Source organism: Barbus barbus, assembly GCF_936440315.1.
Source record: "Barbus barbus genome assembly, chromosome: 47".
NCBI lineage: Eukaryota > Metazoa > Chordata > Actinopteri > Cypriniformes > Cyprinidae > Barbus > Barbus barbus.
The window spans coordinates 2,053,460-2,077,135 of record NC_136725.1 but is presented as its reverse complement, the minus strand read 5'-3'; the positions used below and the strand labels follow the sequence as shown (position 1 = coordinate 2,077,135).

At 38.5% G+C, this 23,676-nt stretch overlaps 1 protein-coding gene across 2 annotated transcripts in view; it reads left to right on the top strand.

The window, feature by feature from the left end:
* The window catches only part of psd3l (pleckstrin and Sec7 domain containing 3, like), a 113,591-nt gene that overhangs the window by 8,067 nt on the left and 81,848 nt on the right, over window positions 1-23,676 (top strand). The window contains exons 2-4 of one of the 2 annotated variants that reach the window (XM_079410169.1): window positions 2,073-2,184; window positions 8,521-9,391; window positions 11,887-12,300. In XM_079410169.1, the coding sequence (XP_079266295.1) occupies window positions 8,721-9,391; window positions 11,887-12,300 (1,085 nt within the window). In that variant the 5' untranslated portion in view covers window positions 2,073-2,184; window positions 8,521-8,720. Of the gene's footprint in view, window positions 1-2,072; window positions 2,185-8,520; window positions 9,580-11,886; window positions 12,301-23,676 lie in introns of those variants that run through there. The other variant, XM_079410170.1, reaches the window with a different exon arrangement.

Genomic DNA, 23,676 nt, shown 5'->3' with positions numbered 1-23,676 from the left:
GACTTTAGTTCGGCTTTCAACACCATCATCCCAACACTCCTCCAGACCAATCTAACCCAGCTCTCTGTCCCTAGCTCTATCTGTCAGTGGATCACCAGCTTTCTGACAGATAGGCAGCAACTAGTAAGACTGAGGAAATTCATGTCAAACAGCCGCTCCACCAACACTGGTGCCCCTCAAGGATGTGTTCTCTCCCCACTGCTCTTCTCCCTGTACACCAACGACTGCACCTCTAAAGACCCCTCTGTCAAGCTCCTGAAGTTTGCAGATGGCACCACACTGATTGGCCTCATCCAGGATGGTGACGAGTCTGCTTACAAAAAGGAGGTTGAGCAGCTGACTGTCTGGTGCAGTCTTAACAACCGGGAGCTCAACACACTCAAAACTGTGGAGATGATCGTGGACTTCAGGAGAAACCTCCCTGCACTCTCCCCACTCACCATCATAGACAGCACTGTGACTGCAGTGGAGACATTCCTTGGATCCATCATCTCTCAGGACCTGAATTGGGACACTCACATTAACTCCACTGTAAAAAAAGCCCAACAAAGGTTGTACTTCCTTCAACAGCTGAGGAAGTTTAACATGCCACAAGGAGCTGCTGAAACAGTTCTACTCAGCCGTCATCGAGTCCTATGTCCTGTGATTTGTCCTGTGTACTTCAATAACTGTCAGGTTTGGCTCAGCTACAAAATCAGGGATCAGAAGACTACAGAGAATGGTTCGGACTGCTGAACGGATTATCAGTGCCCCCCTGCCCACCCTTCAAGGACTGTATGCATCCAGATTGAGGAAAAGGGCTCAGAAAATCACTCTGGATCCCTCACATCCAAGTCATCCCCTTTTTGAACTTTTGCCATCTGGCCGGCGCTACAGAGTCAAGTCAAGTCACTATTATTTGTATAGCGCTTTTAACAATGGAAATTGTGTCAAAGCAGCTTTACATCAGCTTGATATAAAGCTGGGTGGCTTTATATCAGCTTTACAGTATTTAAACGGGGAAATAGTGTGTCGAAATAGTGTCGTTCTCCTCTGGCCAGAAAAAATAGCAGTTTAAATCTAGGCTAAATCAGAGTCAGATTGTGCAAAGGACTCATCTGGTTCCTGTGGTCTTGTCCCGATGGCCGTCTAGGAGACAGGGTCTTCACTGTGGATCAGTCTCTGGGGCTCATCTAGTTGTCCTGGTCTCCGCTGACATTCAGGGCTGTAGAAGTCATCTCTGGGTGCTGATCTTCCATCTGATCTGGATACGGACTGGATCCGGGTGGCTGTAGTGACCATTTGAGTACAGAGCCCCAATTACCAGGACAGCCAGGCACAAGAACAGTTTCTTCCCCCAGGCAATCCAACTTATGAAGAGTTAAATGCCCCCCCCCCCCCCCCCCATAATACAATAACAATGTGCAATAAACTTATATTTATTTGCTACCACCTCCATCCTAGTACATCCCTGCATCTCCTTCTATTCTATTCCATTCTATCATCTATATCTATAACACAAATGTACATACAATTTATTTATGCTTCAAATTATTTTTCTTTTTCATTTTTTTCTTTATTTATATTTACATGTGTATTTTTTATTCTCATCTTATTTTTATTGTCTGTGTGTCATTGTTGTCTCTGTGAACTGGACGTTTATGACACTAAAACAAATTGCTTGAATGCGCAAGCATACTTGGCAATAAAAGCTCTTTCTGATTCTGATTCTTGTATATAATTATCATTGTGATAAGTGGGGTGGGATCATGCAAACGAGGCAAAAATTGAGTTCGTATACTCAAATGTTTTGAGGCAATAAGTTTCCTCAAATGTTTTGAGTATTCTTAACTTATCAGGTTTTACAGCGTGGATGAGAGAAAAGATTTTCTATAAATAAGGATTTTGGGTCTGTTCTTTTCACAAAGCTATTTTGTCATATTTTGTTTTGGACCTCGACATCATACTGATTTGCTGAATTTGGAAGACTTTCTGTCTTCAGTCATAATACGCCAAACGCACAGTTTGCAAAAACTGGCTAAGTTAAAATGGTGTCAAAGTAATGCATGTTTAACTCTGGTTTGTTCTTGCAGGGAGAAGCATTTGATCGGATCAGCAGCTCCTCTGCACATGCACAGAGTGTTGCCAAAGCCAAGTACGAGTTTCTCTTCGGAAAGACAGAAGACACAAGCTCAGCAGATAGCGGTACTTTTATGTTTTTGCATTCTTCTTGCATACATGTAATTATTTAGTGTATATATATATATATATATATATATATATATATATATATATATATATATACTGTATATATAGATATATTATGGTTTGCTATTAGTGAGAAAGTGTGACCATATATATTAGTAAATTGAAACTGCATGTAACACATTTTCTCTGTCACTTCCGTGTGTGATGCTGTATTTTCGGCTGAATACAGGCTCAAATTAACACCCTACACTATTAAATGTGTAACGTCCTGTTCTTTGGTGTGTAGTTCTTTAAAACATAATCATTAAATAAACAGAAAAAATTGGATTGTGGGTTAAAGGAATAGTTCATAGTTCAGATGAAAAGTTGCTGAAAAAGTGCTCACCCTCAGCTCATCCAAGATGTAGGTGAGTTTGTTTCTTCATAAGAACAGAGTTGTTGAAATGCATCATTCCATCAGTGTCTCAGCAATGGATGCTCTGCAGTGAATGGGTGCCGGTAGAATGAGAGTCCAAACAGCTGATAAAAACATCACAATAATCCACAAGTAATCCACAGTCCAGTCCATTAGTTAACATCTTGAGAAGACAAAAGCTGTGTGTTTGTAAGAAACAAATCAATCATTAAGACGTTTTAAACAATCACTGGAAAAAATGGTAACCTGAAAATGTGTAGTACGTAACACTTTATTTTAAGGACCAGTTCTCACCATTAACTAGTTGCTTATTTGCATTACTAGCATATTGGCAGTTTATAGTACTTATAAAGCATGTATTAATGCCTTGTTCTGCATGAGCATATTCTAGATCCTATACCTAAAATTAACAAATACCTTATTAACTATTAATAAGCAGCAAATTAGGAGTTTGTTGAGGCAAAACTGTAGTTAATAGTTATTTAATAGTGAGAATTGGTTCCCAATGTGACCAAATGTGCTTTATATGGTAACATCTAAATTGATTTTATTCAAATAAAAATTGTTATTTAAAGCTGCAATCCAGAAGTTTTTTTGGTTAAAATGATCTGAAAATTTTTTTTGAGCAAGAACATAACCAGCCAGTGTTTAAAACTATCTCCTTACTTTAGCCCAATTCACAACAATAAAGATAATAATTATTTGCACTGTTTGATGTGATATGAGATAAGCGATCATTAGATTTAATCACCATTGGTAGAGTTGGTCTCAGTTGGTCAGAACAAAAGTGGCAGACTTGTTACTTAATTTTTCAATATCCAGGTCATATATTCTATGACGTAGGCTAGAATCTGTGATTCTGAAGTACAGTATCCACTGACTGACAGCCACACATACTTTTCAATACATTAGATTAATCTGCGCTGGAGCTGTGCCGGAGCACAACCCACACAAGGAAGATAATTCTGCAAATAACTGCAATTACAGGTTTCAAACAAAGAGGCAAAACATATGGACTGCATCTTTAAAGGTTTAGTTCACCCAAAAATGAAAATTAGCCCATGTTTTACTCACCCTCAAGGCATCCTAGGTGTATATGACTTTTTTCTTTCAGATGAATTCAATGGGAGTTACACACGTGGTCTGAATTGTTGGCACCCTTGGTAAATATGATCAGAGAAGGCTGTGAAAATTAATCTGCATTGTTAAGCCTTTTGATCTTTTATTAAAAAATTCACAAAAATCGAACCTTTCACTGGAGAATAAGAATTTAAAATGGGGGGAAATATCATTATGAAATAAATGTTTTTCTCTAATACAAATTGGTCACAATTAATGGCAGAGACCATTCCTTCATCCAGAATCACTCCAGATCCTTTAGATTCACAGCTCCATGGTGGTGCTTCTTCTCTTCAGTTCTCACTCATTTTCTACAGGGTTCAGGTCAGAGGACTGGAATGGCCAGCAGAAGCTTGGTTTTGTGCTCAGTGTTTTTGAGGTTTGTGTTTGGATTATTGTCCGGTTGGAAGATCTAAACACGGCCCATTATAAGATTTCTAACAGAGTCAGTCATTTATTGATTTTTTTATTTATCTGTTGTATTTGATAGAATCCATGATGCCATGTGTCTAAACAAGATGTCCAGGACCTCCAGCAGAAATATAGGCCCACAACATCAGAAATACAGCAGTATATTTCATTCTACACATGGGGTACTTTTTATCCCTGTGTTCACCAAACCCATCTTGAGTGTTTGCTGCTAAAAAGCAATTTTTTTAGTTTAATCTGACCATAGAAGCTTCCAAAACCATTTGAAGTTCCAGTCGTGTTTGATAACTGAACATGCTGGAGTTTGTTTTTGGATGAGCTTGGAGAATTTTCTTGAAATCCTCCCTAACAACGTGGTGATGTAGGGGCTGATTGATCTTTTTTTTTAAAGGTTTTCTGACCCCGAAGCTCAACTATTTTCTGCAATTCTCCAGCTGTGATCCCTGAAGGCCACTCAAACTCTCCTTCTCACCGTGCATTAGGACGATACAGACACATGTCCTCTTCCAGGCAGTTTCATAATATTTTCTGTTGATTGGAAATTCTTAATTATTGCCCTGATGGTGGAAATGGACATTTTCACTACTTTAGCTTTTCTTAAAGCCACTTCACTAATTTGTGAAGCTCAATTATCTTTTGCTGCACATCAGAAATATATTTTGTTTTTTCTCATTGTGATGGATGATTAAGGGAATTTGGGCTTTGTTTTCCCTCCTATTTATATTTCTGTGAAACAGGAAGCCATGGCTGGATAATTTCATGTTCATAATCACCCAGGAGTGCTCAAAATTGTAAATATGAATGGGAATATACTTCAGAGATATTTTACGTATAAGAATTTCTAGGGGTGCCAATAATTGTGTCCAACGTGTATTTGAGAAAAACATTTCATAATGAGATTTTCCCCCATTTTCAATTGTTTTATTTCAATGAAAGGTTAGATTTTTGTGATTAAAAAAAAAAATAAAAGATCAAAATAATTAATAATGTAGGTTTATTTTCAGAGCCTTCTTTGATCATATTTACCAAGGGTACCAACAATTCTGACCACGTGTGTATATTAAAAATGATCCTTGCTCTTTCAAGCTTTAAAATGGGAGTAGGTGGGTGTTTTTGTTCAACAATCCAAAAGAAGTCAAATGAAGAGCACGCATCCATAATAAAACGTGCCTCACACGGCTCCAGGGGGTGAATAAAGGCCTCCTGTAGCAAACTGATGCGCTTTTGTGAGAAAAATATCCATATTTCAAACATAATAAACGCTTTTTTCTCATTTCTGCTGGCAGTCCTGATACATGCAAGCCATTCCAGCGGATGACGTAGGACATATGCTAGTCTTGTGAGTTTGTTTACAGGAGCAAAGGAAGCAAAGCTTTCTTACTTGACCAAAGGAAAACCAGCTCATTTTCATTTTTGGGTGAACTAACCCTTTAACATTACTGAATCAACCTGAATATATTAGGTTACACCAACAAAACTATATGTAAGAGTAGGATCAGGTAGAAATAGCTCTTTAATGTAACAATTGCAGGTTACCACTTTTTACAGTGTTGCTTCTGACCAAGATACGAGTTTATAATGCATAATAACGCTTCCTTCAGAGAAAAAATCCATCTCCTGTTATCCTCCCCTGTTACCATCAAAATCCACCTATGTAGAACTGTTTTGGCTCATTAATGGTTGTTGATTTGTACAGATTTCTCTCCTGATTCAGACCAGATGGCTTTTGATACCTTGACTAAACTATAATGCAGCTAGCGTCTAGTTTTGCACAACATTCTAGTTCACAGAATCCAAAAGTTTGTACACAAACCCTGCTTTGTTCCCTGTAAAAACAAGAAACTAGTTTTTCTGAGAGGGTTTTACAGTTCTGACTGGAAAAATCTAAATTAACTTAATGAACTAAATCAGGTATAAATCAGGTAACAACGGCAGTGTAGCAAACATAAGGCAGGTGAAGTGCATTTAAGATAATAAATGGTGTGAATAGAGATGCTTTTATTATAAATAATACAGACGTAAGAAAGGCAACAACCTTGAACTTTCGTAGTAAATATCTCAATTGTCATGAGTCAATCTCAAAGTTGCGATTATTGAGGAAGTGATAATTCTAGCAACATTTGAGCTTCAGTTTAACCTGTTTGATGTCTGCTATGACCAAAGGCATGTCATTCAGCTGATGCATCATGTCCAACAACTTTAAGTAAACCACACTTTGACTCATAAAGCTGCTGCTGGTAAACAGCGTATTGTCTTTCAGAGTTGCCATGTCCACATTTTTATAAACGTCTTTGGGCTTTCGTTTCATAAATGTTGTTCCTAAAATTTATTAATGTATTTTTTTTTTTTTTTAAAGAAAGGCAAGTGGCTTGTTTTTTTCAGATCCAGTTTTTCTAGTGAGATCTGGCAACATTAACATTAACAGTAATGTATGGGATTTCCCCAAGACCACAGGGCTGTTGGAAGAAACTTTATTGGAGAGAGACTGTATCAAAGATTTTGTCATTGAAGACACGTACCGTTGTTTCTGTGATTTTCTAGCATCCAATGGCACCCATTCTCAAGCTACCATTTTCCAGAAAAGAGTCACTGCATTATCAACTAGTTATTCAGTTTGGTTCTGTTCACAGATAGGACTGTCACTTTAAATGTTTGAGGAGTCATTTGCTTGTGGAATGTGAATATCACTGACACACAGGAATTGATTGGACTGTGTGTACAGAGTGTGATTAAGCTCTCAGTAGAGGAGTGACAACCCTATTGAGCTGCTTTGTGTGTTTTAATCACCAACATGAACACAAAACACTCCGCCAAGATCTTAGTGTTTCCGTTTCACTGGCGTGTCACGCTTCAGTGTCAACGGCCGTCATGATGAAACCTGTTTGAGATGTGTACATGAGTCACAAAGTTTAGGGCTCATGGTTTCCTTGTACTTCTACAAATGACACACATCCAAACCAACAGAAACCAACAGAGCACAGCAGTGACCTTACATCCTAGTTCATATTAAACTACGCAGAGGTTTTAAAACTGGGCTCTAGGGATCCCAGGGGTCAAAAGGGTGCTGTTGGTATGTGGTAAATTTGAGATCTTACTCATTTTTAGGGCTGTATAAGCTATGTTTAATGCGGTAAATTTTATCACACTGCTTTGGAACAGTTACTGTCAAATTGGGGAAGTGGTGGCCTAATGGTTAGAAAGTCGGACTCGTAATCCAAAGGTTGCGGGTTCGAGTCTCGGGCCTCTCACTGCCTGTCTAGCTGTCTGTCTGTCCTCTAATAGCATTGCACAAATTATACAGAGTTGAGTTTGTGTAGAAAAACACTTTTGCAAATCTGAGTATAGTTTTTTGGGTTCCACTTTATATTAAGTGGCCTTAACTACTGTGTACTTATATTTAAATTAATCATTTGGTACTTATATTTTTAAAAATACATATATGTAATTACATCTGTAATTTATTTCTGTAATTGCATTTATAATTACACTGTTTATCCATCCCTTACAACTTAACCCACCCTTAAACCTACCCATGCCACCAAACCTGTCTCTAACCTTACCCGTATCCCATCTCAATAGCAGCAAAAGTGTGTTGCAATACAATATGACCACAATAAATACATTGTACTTATTTTTTGATGCAAGTACATAGTAGTTAAGGCCACCTAATATAAAGTGTGACTGTTTTTTGTAAATTAGTTTGATTTTGTGAAACTCCTTAAATTCATTGGTGGATCTGATTTGATTTATTTGTGGATGAACTGTATTTGTGAATCTGTTTATTCACAAGTATTAATAACCCCAAACCTCTAGCACCATGACATTTTGCACATGACTATTGTTTTTATATTTATATTTTTTTAACTAACACAAATTTTAGATGTATTTAACTTAAATTAACTTAACTTTTTTGTCTTAATTTTGTTCACTAGATCTATCATTTCAAACCTAACAAACTTCTATTTGTCAATTGTTTTGCTTTGATATTTTCTGTCATTTGACACAAAGGCAGTGTTTGGCTGAAGTGTCTAATCTTTATCTCACATACTCTACTGTATAGTAAGTGCAGCGGGATGCAGCCTGATGTTTTTGTTCAAATTTAGTTTACAGTACATTTTCAACCATAGTCAAATGCTGCCACCTGGTGAAGAGAGTTTGACAGTTAATTCTGTGTAAAAAAATGTTTATTTTTGTTTTGTATAACTGAAATGTTATCTCCTACCAATAGCGTTTTTGCTTTGGGAGTTTCTCTTTTTCTTGTTGTTCATTCTGCCTTCCGCTGGTTTTATTTGAGGCAGACAGTCTTGATTTTTTTAATTTTAGTTAACATTTAATGATCTCTAATCTAAACTTTTTGGTTTGTCAAATAGTCGCCCCTCCGACCCAAGAGAAACAGGAAAGCGGCTCAGGTCTTGATTCGGCTCTTGATGACGATGACATTGATGAGACGTCCCTCTTCCAGGAGATCGACAGGGAGCTGTCGAACCTGTTGAGCGGCCTGACCGCTCGGAGTCAGCATGCTGCGTCCGGACAGGACTCGACGTCAGGAGACGCAGCCGCTGCCTCACTCATGATCCCCTGCAACGGGCAAGACGAAACACCGCCGTGTCAGCTGGATATGGCCAAGCAGGGCCTGGACGTTCAGAACGGCCAGTCTGAGTTAGCAGGAGACTCCCTGCTGTTTGACTCGTGGTGTGAGGCGCTCATAAAGGACCCCAGCTCAGTTATGGCAGCCGCAAACGAGCTGAGCTGCTTCAGCTCTGGGCCTAGTCGAGACCCCAGGAATGCACCGGCCTGCCAAAATAAACCTGACACCAGCCCGACTCCAGTTGCAGCACATGGGGAGCAGACCTCAGAGGTGCCCTCCCAAGAAAACGCTGGAAAGGAGATGGAGGACAAGAGTGCCGGGTCACCCTCACCCAGTAGGACAGACGACGACCCCTCGGCAGAACTGGCTGATGAATCTCTAGAGGAATCCAATAAAATTCTGGCCGAGATCCCGGGCATCTTTAGCGGATTTCTGGAGGGGGGCAAACTGCGGGATAAGCCGCCGAAGAAGCTGAGGTTTGTGGAGAGCAGGGCGGAGAGCCTCGTGAATGGAGAGATGCAGAACGGAAGGCACCAGAGCTGCAGTGTGAAAGAGGAAGTGACTCCGGACGCGCAGCATACAGAAGCCACAGGAGTGCCACAGGGGCGTGTGCTGAGACCCGATCACAAACCAGCAGAGAACGGCTCAGACAGGTACAGTACCTCTGCATCGCAGTCCTCACTTGCCAAAAGCCTGTTAGATAGTAGAGAGACACCGCTATTTGGCATGAGCAAGCTATTTCATATGATACTGTTGTACTTTTAAATCAATTACAAAAAAATAGTACCCACCAGTGGGATTAAATTGGTGTTCGTTCAACAGGAAACAAAGGTGTTCACAGGTAAATTAATTCCTTATATTTTTATAATCAATATTATTAATAATCATTAATATTATTAACAACGAATAATTGTTTTGTTTTCATACATTGTATACATGTAACTATTTATATAATTATTTTATTATTAAAATGTATACAATACAATTTTAACGGTGCATATGTTTTTTAATAATAAAAAAGCGATTTTGCTTATTAGTTATCAAACACATTAACATTAAAATAATCAGTATTGTGTTTCTTATCTCTGTTTAATAGCAATTATATTTGTTGTTACACATTTGGTAAATGTTCTAACACTAGCTCTGCATTGGTACTTAGACAACATTTTAAATCTTATAAGTGACTGATTTAAACACTCTACGTGCATGTTTGATGTTTTTTATTAAATTGAAATATTAATATTTATATGTTATAATGTTATATAATACAATTTTTTCTTGATATGTTTGCCATCTTGGAATAATTATTCCTGACTGACTGTTGCATTGCATTTTAGTACTGCCAGAATATAAAAGACAGAGTAATGCTAACACTTAGATTAGGGGACACTGTTCACTATTAACTAGTTGCTTTACTTATAAAGCACATATTAATGTCTTATTCTGCATGACCATATTTTAGATCCCTTAACCTACCCAAAAGAAAACTACCACAACAACTACTTTAGCAGTTATTTGGAGTTTACTGAGAGAATACTCTTGCATATGTGTTCCCTAATCTAAAGTGTTACTATCTTAATTTATGAATAGCTGTTATGTCAGGGACACACCTATGATGCCTATGTAGGCAACTCAGTAAGGTGAGTAAAAGCTGTCTAGAATGAGAGGTATACTCAGCTGCACCTTATGCAATGCAAAGTTCAAGCGTGCTGTTCATCTTGTTACTTTTTATATTCAGTTCTCTAATGCATCTGATTATCGGTTTCACTTCCTTTATTCTTTCTGCCTGTCTTCGTAAGAAATTTTCAAACACAGTATAGAGGAAGCATTGTGTTCACTCTGAGTTGCTAAGAGGAACGAGGCTTGTGGTTTTATAATGGAATTGCGTATTTTTTTTCAACTTCCTGTGGATGACTCATGAATTTGTCCAGAACATATCGGGTCATAAATAATGTTTTGCAGAAAGAAAACGGTTTATTTTATTTTGATAATCATTTATTTCATAATAATAATAATTCAGAATAATATTATTCATAGAAATTAATTGTTCATTACAGAATACATTTTTGTCACACTTTATTTTAAGGTCCAATTCTCACAATAAACCATTAACTATGGCTTTTGCATCAATAAATCCTAATTTGCTGCTTATTAATAGTTAGTAAGGTAGTTTTTTAAATGTAGGTATTGGGTAGGATTAGGGATGTAGAATATGTGCTTCATAAGCACTAATAAACAGCTAATATGGTAATAATAGCCAGGTATGCTAATAAGCAACTAGTTAATAGTGAGAATTGGTCCCTATACTAAAGTGTTACCAAAAATGTCATTACTATAACCAAGCCAAAAATTGTAATAATACAATCAATCAATCAATCAATCAATCAATAAAGTACATAGATAAGTATTTGTCATTACATTATATGATTGAACAATCTGTAATTATGCTCATTAAAAAAAACTACTATATCCCAGTAAAACAAATTGTGATAAGAACGACTTTGAAAGTCTGAATGCATTATGGAAGCAATAGTTAGAGAGGAAATGTGCTTAATTCATAAATGAATGGTCCTAAGAAGGAGTTATTGTTTTACTCTTTTCATTTTCAGGTGAATTATGACCCAGGCTGATATTGTGAAATTCATTCTTATGGCCTAAGTTATCAAATGAATATATGTGTCCCTGGAGCACAAAAGCAGTCATGAGTAACACAGGTATATTTGTAGCAATAGCCAACAATACATTGTATGAGTCAAAATTATACATTTTTGTTTTATGCCAAAAATCATTAGAATATTAAGTAAAGATCATGTTCCATGAAGATATTTTGTAAAAAAAAAAACTTTTGGACAACTCATTTGGGTGATTTTCTCAATATTTAGATTTTTTTGCACCCTCAGCCAAATATTGTCCGATCCTAACAAACCATACATCAATGGAAAGCATATTTATTCAGCTTTCAGATGATGCATAAATCTCAATTTCAAAAAATTGACCCTTACGACTGGCTTTGTGGTCCAGGGTCACATATGTTGTAGTAAATTCCCGAGTTGTATCTTTGGAAAAGGACTTTAAAATAGGCGTAGTTCAGACTGTCCTGAAGTCAGCTTCTGTTGAGTGAGATGTGTTTGTTTTCTGCCTGCTCCAGGTGTTCTGAAGGTAAATCTGCTCCAGGTAAGAGTGACGCCACAGATGTCTTCAGCTGCCAGTTTGAGAGCATCCTGGAGTCGGAGCGTCTGCGAGGGACTCTCTACAGTAGCTTGGACTCGCTGGACGATCTGTCCAACCCTGCGCCTGAACCCAGCTCTCACAGCGCACCGGGAGCCTCGTTTGCCTTCGACATTCCCCTCACTCCCATGATCCAACAGCGACTCAAGGACAGAAGTCTGTTCCTGAGCTCGGACACTGAGGTGCTGAGCGTCGCCGCCACGAAGGAGAGCGGCCGGGCAGCTCTGGAGGTGACCTCTTCGTTTCTCTCCGCGGGCTGCGAGGACGCAGGATCAGCTCTAGCAAACGGTTTAAACGACAAAGACCCCAGAGACTGGCTGCAGGGCTGTTTAAGGTAAGACAATCAACGTATGCTTGAAAGAATAGCTGACAACTCTTTAACTTTATCGTAGTTGCGACTAGTGCATGCAGTGTTGCACAAATTGTAAATGTGTAGCATTCTTAGCACTGAGCAATGCTTCGTTATGTTGTTCTGCAGAAGAGCTTGTATACAGCAGAAAACATAGAGGCTTGAGTTGATTATGTGGCGCCCTCTGCTGAAAGTCTTTCTATTTAGACTAACTGTAATTCATAAATAAGAGATGATGATCAATGCAAAAATGTCAATTCTGTCATCATTTACTTGCCCTCCACTTGTTCCAAACCAGTATTTCTTTTCTTTTTTTCTGTTGGGTACAAAACAAAGATATTTTGAAGAATTTGGGTAACCAAATAGTTGACTTCCATAGTATAGAAAAAAAATACTATGGAAATCAATGGCTACCATCAAATGTTTGGTTACCCACATTCTTCAAAATATCTTCTTTTGTGCTCAACAATGAAGCTAGAGGTTTGGAACGAGTAAATAATAATAGAATTGTCGTTTCTGGGTGAACCATTCCTTTATGGAGTTAAAGTGAAAGGGAGTTGTAAAGAGTGCTAGAGACCTTTAGCAAGCATTAGCAGAGCTAGTTTCTTGATCCTTATTTATTCTGGTGATTATTTTGAAAGCCATAATTTGCAACTATTCCTTAAATTACTTTTTAAATAAACTATAATAATAATTTGTCATATTAACTGGAACAGAAAGCAGTAGATCTAGTTAATGCAGTACAATGAAACTCTTTGTAATTTTGCTGATGTTGATACTTTAATATTGATTTGATTGTTCACAGTTTCAGTACACTTTTCATTTTATACCTGATTATGCTTCCTCTGTGGGCATTTAAACACGGCAAAGTTTTGATGTGACGAACACATTTAAATACGGCAGTAAACTCACAAATCACGGTAATGTTTGGATGTCTTGTGGATGTAAACAAAAAATGTGGATCCCTGTGATTAAACCGGTTTAGAGATGCTATTAGAGCTGGTTATTTTTTAAGATAAGGCTTTTCAAGCTTTTAGATGCAATGATGACGAAATATTATTTCTGCCGAGGAATAAAAATATATATAAAAAGGTAATTTCAACATTTTATTTCACAATTGAGACTTTTTTCCTCAAGAATTTGTATTTCTGAGAATAAAGGTCTGCATTGCAAGATGTATTTGGAGAAAAAAACTCACAATTACCTTTTTAATCTTTTTTTTTCTGTGGTGGAAATAAGATTATATGAAGGACCCACAGGAAGAATTCATAAAATATAGGGTAGCTATATACAATAAAAATTTGGGGTCAATAAGATTTTTATATGTTTTTGAAAAAAAGTCTCTTGTACTTACAACAGCTGCATTTATTTGATCAAAAATACAGTAAATTATCAATGTTGAGAACAGTTGTGCTGCTTAATATGTTTGTGGAAACTCAGTATTCTTTGATCAACAGAAGGTTGAAAACTTTCCACGTATTTTCAAATGTGGTATATTTTTTAATGCATCAATATAATAAAAATCGGAGGGATAATGTACAATCAGCCTGTAATTATACCGCAAAATAAACATGCAAATCGGAGGAACCTAGTTTGAAAACTTTATGCTGTTAAGATGTTACTTTTAAGCATCTAACTACCCTGAGACTGCAGGGCTGATGGGAGAAATAACGGTGTATGGAGAAACACTGGTGTCACAATGAGTCAAGACACGAACCGCTGTTATGTCATTTTCTAGAAAATAGTTTCCAAAAGAGAGTGACGTCACGCTGTACTAGTTCTGTGACGCTATGTGGGTTTGAAGTGGATTCAGTTTTTATGGGTTTAGAGTGAATGTTTTGTACAACATGGTTGTGATTCCTGTACTGATCTGTGTGTGTACAGAAGAAGACGAAACACTCAGAAGACTAATGAGACTCAGATCAGCAGGTGAATGCTTACGAAGCACTTTATTAAACCTAGGGGTATCGAAATTAATCGTTGCATCCATGCATCTATTATCTCATCAGTAGCTAATAATCAAATGGCAATAAGGCTGAGGGAAAAATAAAAACCCATAACTATGATTATCTGTAAACTTTCAATACTTAAAGCACTCCCAGATACTGAAAGTGTTTTATCACTTGTAATTGTCTTTTCCCCCCTTCGTTATTTTATATTTGCTTGTATGTTTTGAAGCTATATTTAAAATAATAATAATTAATTATATATTAATCAATCAATTAATTAACATAATTATTTTAAAAAGTAGCCTGCTTATATCATTTAATAAAAATGCACAAAATAAATTTGATATAATCGTGATGCATTGTGATATCGAATTGAATCGAATCGTTGACATGATAATCGTAATCGAATTGAATCGTGAACCCAGTGCCACACCTAATTAAACCTGCTGCTGACTGCATTCATTCGACCTCTCGTGTGTGTAATTTGAGGAACCAGTGGATGTAATACGTGACCGTGGACCACTAAACCAGTCATGAGGGTCAGTTTTTCGAAATTGAGATTTATACATAATTTGAAAGCTGAATACATAAGCTTACATAAGTTTGTAAGGATAGGATAATATTTGGCCGAGATACAACTATTTGAAGATCTGGAATCTCGAGGGTGCAAAAAAATCTAAATATTGAGAAAATCGCCTTTAAATCCGTCTAAATTAAGTCCTTAGCAATGCATATTATTAATCAAAAATTAGGTTTTGATATATTTACGGAAGGAAATTTGCAAAATATCTTTACTTAGAATCCTAATGATTTTTGGCATAAAAGAAAAATTGATAATTTTGACCCATGCAATATATAGTTGGCTATTGCTGCAAATATACCTGTGCTACTCATGACTGCTTTTGTGCTCCAGGGTCACATATAATTTGTAAAACACATTGAGTCTAACATGCACCTAGAGAAACGCAGTCTATCACAGCATAACAACAGCGATCAGTTAACATGGATCCTCACCCGCACACTCGTCAGAAATCACGCTACATTTCCTCATCATCAGACCCGTCAGCCCTGCTGTTATTTATAGCTCCAGCACAGCATCAAACCGCAAGGCTGCAGCCTCGTGCCCCAGAGCATGATGGATGTAAATAAAGCACATAGCTCCATTCACACACGTGTGTGTTCGATCCAGCCCCCCTCCATCCGGCTGGCCCGCAGATGGAGTGAGACGCCGGAGCTGTGGTGATGAGATTCGCTACAGTAATGAATAAGCACAAACAGAGCACCGTGTCCTAGCATGCAGGTCAGAGCTGAGCATCTGGCCATACGGTAGGACACATCCCGCGCCGCCGATCGACTCTCATGGGCTCCGTAGTGTCCGGCTGCTTTTCCCAGTCGGGCCTGTCCGATGCCGAGCAAGCATCCATCCAGTAAGTTTTGACCTTCAGCTTGACACGCTTCTCAGACACAGCTGCTTCCGGCGTGTGTGTGTGTGTGTGTGTGTGAGACTGCAGTGACGTCTCTGCAGCAGCTCTGTCCGCGGTGTGAATGTCCTCTACAGCTGAAAGGTTGAAGCCTTCCTGTCGTTGTGTGATTCTCCCCTCCCTCTTCAGTGGGCTGATCCCGAAGCACATCATAAATGATGAGAACTGTAAACATATATGAAATTGCCTGCATTGTAATATCATTACTCATCTACTGCTGAGTCAAGATCATTAAAACCACTACATGTGTACACTGTTCATTTATTGTTGTATAAGAACTAAAGAATGATTCTGTTTTGAGTGCAAATGCAGGCTATTTAATTATATGTGACCCTGGAGCACAAAATCAGTCATCAGTAGCACAGGTATATTTGTAGCAATAAGCCAACAATACATTGTATGGGTCAAAATTATACATTTTTCTTTTATGCCAAAAATCATTAAGACATTAAGTAAAGATTGTGTTTCCAAGAGATTTTTTATTAGTAATATGCATTGCTAAGAACTTTATTTGGACAACTTTAAAGGTGATTTTCTCAATATTTAGATTTTTTTTTGCACCCTCAGATTCCAGATTTTCAAATAGTCTCAGCCAAATATTGTCCAAACCGTACATCACTGGAAAGCCTATTTATTCAGCTTTCAGATGATGTATAAATCTCAATAAAAAAAAAAAAAATTACCCTTATGACTGGTTTTGTGATTCAGGCTTACATATAAAAGGGAATTAAAAACAATCAGGAAATTGCTCGTATTAGGGTAAAGATGTGGTCATGTTAGCAACATTTCAGTAAAAGACAAAACCTTTAAAGTGCAGTCACATTTACAGCAGTTTGGCCAATTTTGGCTTGAAAAATCCAGTCATTTCAATAGGACTCGCCATGATTAGAAATTTCACATAAGGGCTGTTGATGTTACATGTCGGGTTTTCTGTTTTCCCCTGTGACTGTTCCGTGTCGGGTTTTCTGTTTTCCCCTTTGACCTAGTTCAGTTTGATTAGTCATTGTGTTCACCTGTCCTCCCCAATTATCTGCCCCTTTATAAGTTCCTGTGTTTGTTAGTCTGACCGTCGGTTATTGTTGCTATTATTGATGTGTGTGCACTCCCCTGTTTGTATCTGCTCCTGGAATCCTGATTAAAAGAAGGACTATTGTCTATGCTCGTCGTGCGCTCTTTGTTCCGCACAGCATCATAACAGTTGATTGCCCCTCGTCAATTCTGCATTGGGTTCAAGTTGTTCACACGTATTCGGTGAAATTTCTCTGGCAAATTAGTCAGAGAAATAACCCATTGCGAAATCTGTGGGGGGAAATCTGCCTCACGAAATTTTCCATTGTGCAAAATCATATTGAAATGATATTTCCTCTTGTGAAAAAATTGACGCACAATGGTAAATGTGAACGCAACTTAAAGGGTTCGTTCTAAACTGCATCCTAATATCCTTCGAGATTTTTGAGCGGTTTTAAACTGTCAGGTAAGGCTTTGTCAAATTACTCAAAGGATGTCTTGATAAACGTTCCCTTTCTAGTTTTCTAATGATGTCATTATTGCAGGCAGCTCTGTCGTTAATATGATGTTGTCTGCGACAGACTCTGTGTCTAGCCTCCCGTCAGGATTTTATAGATTGCAGTATTTCGCTGAGAGCTCTAAATGCAAACACATGCCGTTGATGTCAGTAAGTATTTACTCTGCATAAGTAATGGTGTGTTTGTGAAATGAGGCTGTTTGGGAGGAAATTAATTGCATTTCTAAATCATCATGCTATTTATATTCATCAGCGCTTGTCCTCTGAGCATAAGTGTTGTTCTTAGTAGTGTTGATTAAAGCAGTGCTCTGTGAGGTGTCACCCTTTACTTCCACATGGTCAGACACGCGGAGGTAAACAGGGTGTGTGGCAGGTGCTGAAGTCATGTGATGTGCGTCATGGGCTGCTCTAGAGGAAGTGGCTCTCAGCGGCGCTCTGGGTTTGTGCCAGCGCTGGAGGTGTGAGTCAGCACCATGGGCCCGGTGCCAGGCGTCTGTCTGCTCACTGTCCCGCACACAGACCCGATGCATTTAACCACCCTTCATTTCTTCACTCACACGTTTTCCCCGTCGCTTGCCTGGGTCTCCTTCTCGCATTTTCACTGTAAAAAATGCAACTGCACATTTTCTAGTTTGCAAAACATTTTGAGTTTCAAATACTAAACAAAAATTGTATTTTATCGAAACTACATAAAACTAGTGCTGTCAAACGATTAATCGCGATTAATCGCATCCAAAATAAAAGTTTTTGTTTAGATAATATGCAGTACGTGTGTATACAATGTATATTTATGTATATATAAATACAAACACTTGCATGTATATATTTAAGAAAGATATGTTTATATATTAAATATATCTGTATAATATCAAATATAAGAATATACATGTAAATATTTTCTATATATACTGTATGTGTGTGTTTTTATATATATATATAATAAATATACTGTAACAGGGCGAACGAGACGTGAGACGTGTGAAATACGCAAACTTTATTCACAGAAATGGTCATAAACAGGCAGGGTCGAGCATCAGCAAACAGATATGTATGAGGCAAGACAAATAGTATTCCTAAGGCTGGCATAGATCATCAATCGGCGTACAATATCCAAAGGGCTTGACAACAGGGGTAATCCAGAAACATGAGCTATAGTCCAGATGAGGTACAAACAGAGTCCGAGCGGCAAGACGAGAGTAAATCCAAGATACACAGACAGGAAAAAAGGAAACACGAAATGACTAGACTGAACTAGAACAATAAACTAGTCTCCATAAAGCAGCTATCACTAGGTGAGTGATATACGCAGAACAATACTAGAGACTAAACAGAAACACGGAATGGCTCGGTAAAGCAGCTGCCACTAGAAGAGTGATAAATGCAGAACAATACTCGGCAGTTTGAGAACGATCAGAGTAGGTGTTATATAGTTGGTGTAATAGCTTTCAGGTGAGCGTGTGATTGGTGACAGCTGTGCCCTAGAAACCATTCAAAATACATTATCTGCCTAACAACAGTCTAGCGGATGCCCACAAATATGCTAACAACCACCTAGAACCCAAGCAAAAAACTCCTCAAAACCACTCAGAACACCTTTGTTATCATATACAGTAGCAACAAACTGCAAGCACCCAGAATAACAGCAACTGAATATTAATGCACTAAAAAACACTCAGAGCAACATCACGCAATACCCTAGCAACCACAAAGAGCACCTTTTCAATTATATTAAAGCAACACCCTAACAAACTCATTCATATTTCAGAATATGTAAATATCTAGTTTAAGGATGCACGATATTAGATTTGTACCGATATCAGATATGCCGATATTTTCCAAGTCATTTTTGTTGATAGCCAATGCCGATCTATAGTTCCTTTTGTTTTGAAACAACCAAATCTCTCCTGTGCAAACATGCAGAAGTTAGAACTAATAGTTGTTAGAACTAATAAACATTATTAAAGTTCTTTTTTTTTTTAATAAGAGTACACTGAAGTACACCAGATGCATGGTTCTGTACATGCATTCTCAAATTAAATGCAGCGATCCGAAACAGTGAAACTAATCATCATTCAAGCAAAAGTTCTCTTACAGAATGAACACACTGCTGACGGGATCTTATCACTATCACACCCTGAGCACATGTGAGTTATTCGTCTTATCGGAAAGGCATATCGGCATAATTTATCAGCAAATTCAAATAATCATCAGCAAATTCAAATTGCCAGATGCTGATGTTTACATTTTCAGCATTTCTCGGCCGATTCCGATAACGCTCTGATATTATCGGGCATCCTAACACGCCCTAACACAGCATCCTAAACATTTGGGCTTTGATTAAAATTGAATTATGTTATGGATTTAATTTTGGGGAAATTTTAGCAGTTTGCACTCAAAACGCAGTAAGAGGTTGATGTAATCTTGGGTGTAATCTCATGAACACATACAAAGAATGAGATCTGGAGACATTATGGAAAGTGCAAGAAGGGAACCCTTGAAGGTGTCAAATGACACTTGTTTATATTGGGAGTGTTTTGGTATTCATCAGGCTGACGGCTGATCTGCGCCGCTGGGATTCAATTGATCAGCACACACTCTTCTAATCCACTGACCCGGCTGAGATCTGACTGGAGGAGAGAGATGCTGTGTGTGTGTGTTGGCTGACTCTAGCGTGTCTGAGTTGTTGCTCATCAACCTCATATTTCACCGGCCTGCCCTTCTGCTCAAGGCTGAGCGCTTTACAGCCGCCACCTCATCTCACAATAAAGCAGCACAAACGACCATACAGCCTCAGATATCTGCACAGATCCTTCTGGAGGTCAACACACACACACACACAAATCCATACCAGCCCTGTGCTTTTACTGCGACCTCTGCCGCAGAAACACTGGGAAGCGTTCTTGTGGTAATCTGCTGGAAGAAGGCTGTATCAGGCTGTATCAGTTACCTTGACATCGTCTGCTGTTATTCCGGCGCTCCGTAGACGCCCAGAGAGAATCTGAGGTCAATCTAAGTGCTGTTGAAATGTGGGAGCAGGAATAAGGAAGCTGGAGAATGTTTGGAAAGGGTGGGAGGGTGAAATGTGCAGGCTTTCACTTCATACTTTCAGTGCGAGAGAATGAAAAACTAACTTTGGCCCCTCCACCGTTCTGTAGTACAGATGGAGGGAGGGGCTTTCAGGCCTTTATCTGGAGTCTTCTGGTCTGTTGCTATTACAGAAGACTTTCTGTAACTCTGATTGACAAGTGCACATCCATTTATGCTTGCTATTTTTGGATTTAGTCTGTTCTCAGGTCAGTGCCTCTCCTCTACTGTTGTTGGCTCAGGATGGTGATGTGGTGAATGTCTTCACTGGTGTCTCATTTCCCTGTTTGTGCAGGTGATCTTCAGTATTTGGTCTGTTTTCTGTGCTAGGCTGGATCTGTCTCTCTTTTGTGAGTAGTTGTGTTGGAGCCTTCTGTCTAATTGAATTAAATCTGTGGCATTTTGTTTCAGTTGTCTGTTGTGGAAGAATGATTTCCTGCTTTAGTATCATGGGAGCTTAAATCATTTCATATTCCCATGATACAAATCCTGCTGTGATATTTGTGGAGCCCTGTGTAGGAAATGGCCTTCTGAAGATACACTGCCCTCCAAAAGTTTGGAAACACCCCTGGCAAAGTGTGGTTTTGGACGATATCAGCATAAATCCTTATCATTTTTTGGTGCAAATACATTAAAGTAACTTGACATTATCATTGAAGACCAGCAATAACACATAATAATGGCAATATATACATGTGAAAGTCAGACATGCCCCTTTGCCAGCTGTGATACCTGGTTACTGGTTTAAACTTGGCCCAGGTTTTTAAAAGATGTTTGGGTCAGCACACCTTAATACTGTAGCTTCAACAATAGATTGCCAATTCAACGTCAATGTTTGAATAAACTGACAGCTCGGAAGCCCAGATTATGCAGAGCTGTAATAGCTGCTAATGATGGATATTTTGATATTACGTTTTTTCTACTTCACTTTTCTAGGGTGTTTCCAAACTTTTGGAGGGCAGTGTATATTCTGGAACGTGAGGTTTGATTCCTGAATTTCTTGATTCTAATGTCTATTTTGTGAAAGATTGAATTGATTGTCACTTAAACCCCGCCCCTCCACAATCAACTCCAAGATTTCATTTAATTGTAAGTTCAATGTCCACATTTCAAAATCAATCAACAAATGATGGAATAGAACTAATACTGCATTCCATTTACATCGGAAGTTGGGTGTCAGAGCTGAGAAAGATATTACACCCAAGTGGACTGTGTTCCTGTAGAGAAGTCAGAAAACCACATAAAAAGCGGTATTTTGCACAGATAATGCCATAGTATCATTAGGGCTGTCAAAAAAAAAAATTGAAATTTGAATATTCGTTGAATTTAAAATAAAAATCCACATTCGAATGCAAAAACGCTGCATTCAAATTTTAGGTGGTCGTCAGTCAGCCTTATCTGGCGCACAAGGTGTGATGACAATGTAGGTGTTGTTGCATTTTAATGCTTTTTTTAGCCTATGCAGTTGAACCCACTGGATGCGGCGCTGCTCATTCAAAATATTGCGGAAAAAGACAACATCAATGCCGAGATGTTGTTGTTTACCTCAAAACTGGAACCAAGCCGTTCACACAGAACGCATATTTATCGCATTTTCTAGAAGGACATTTATCACCGTTGCTCTCGCATCTCGCACAAGAGAGCCGCATGTTTAGAAAGCCATGTAAAATGAATGTAAGTTCAACTTCGCAGCCATATCACCCTGTAACCCAAGACTGGTTGCCCACTGAAGCTAAGCAGGGTTGAGCTGGTCAGTACCTGGATGGGAGACCTTCTGGGAAAACTAGGTTGCTGCTGGAAGAGGTGTTAGTGAGGCCAGCCGGGGGTGCTCACCCTGCAGTCTGTGTGGGTCCTAACCTCCCGGTATAGTGACAGGGACACTATACTGTAAAAAGCACCATCCTTCGGATGAGACATTAAACCGAGGTCCTGACTCTCTGTGGTCATTAAAAATCCCAGGATGCCCTTTGAAAAAGAGTAGGGTGTTACCCTGGCATTCTGGCCAAATTTGCCCATTGGCCTCTGACTATCATGGCCTCCTAATCATCCCCATATTTACTGATTGGCTTCATCACTCTGTCTCCTCTCCACCAATAAGTTGGTGTGTGGTGGGCGTTCTGGTGCAATATGGCTGCCGTCGCATCATCCCCCTTTCTATGTAAAGCGCTTTGAGTACCCAGAAAAGTGCTATATAAATGTAAAAAAAATATTCAATTATTATTATTAACGTTTAAAAAACATGTCTCGAGACTTCATGGCGGTTTTTCTGCATCCCACTGCATCTCATGTTTTTAAATGAAAAAAGTAGCCTTCTCTTTGCGATTCGTTTTCGGGCTTTAGTATTAAACTATGCATACATAAATGTAACCCTGGACCACAAAACCAGTCATAAGGGTCAATTTTTTGAAACTGAGATTTATACATTGTCTAAAAGCTGAATAAATAAGCTTTCCATTGATGTATGGTTTGTTATGATCGGACAATATTTAGCCGAGATATAACTATTAGAAAATCTGGAATCTGAGGGTGCAAAAATATCAAAATATTGAGAAAATCTCCTTTAAAGTTGTTCAAATGAAGTTCTTAGCAATGCATATTACTAATCGAAAATTAAGTTTTAATATTTATTGTAGGAAATTTACAAAATATCTTCATGGAACATGATCTTTACTTAATAACCAAATTAATTTTGGCATAAAAGAAAAATCAATAATTTTGACCCATACAATGTATTTGTAACAAGACGTGCGGATCCATGTGCAAACTTTTAATTATACAAACAGAGTCCAAAGGGGCAAGGCAAAGGGTTAATCCAGGAAACACGGGTAGAAAACAGGAAACGAGACTATAAACAAAAATTAAACAGACTTACAAAACACAGAATGGCTCGGTGAGGCAGCTAACACTTGGAGAGTGTTATACGCAGGACCAGACTCAGAGCTAGACATACACACAGAAAGGTTAACAGAAAACACAGGACAATACACAGGCAGGATCAAACACTGGTAAACAGAAATGGCACAGGCAAGACACAAGAGAGATCAGAACACAGACGGGTGAACAGCATACGCAGGACAATGCTCAGCAGAGAGGAAGAGGAAGTCCATGGTTTAAGTAGAGCGTGTGATAGTGTGATAGTTCTCAGGTGTGATTAGTGCAATCAGCTGTATATGTGTCATCAGTGCAATGGATGATGGGGATTGTAGTTCAGTGTGCTGTGTGGTGTGAGAGTCAATATGATGGAGAGGCTACTTCTGGTGGCTATCGGGCGGAAGGCCACAGACCGGATTCGTGACAGTATTTTTGTCTATTGCTACAAATA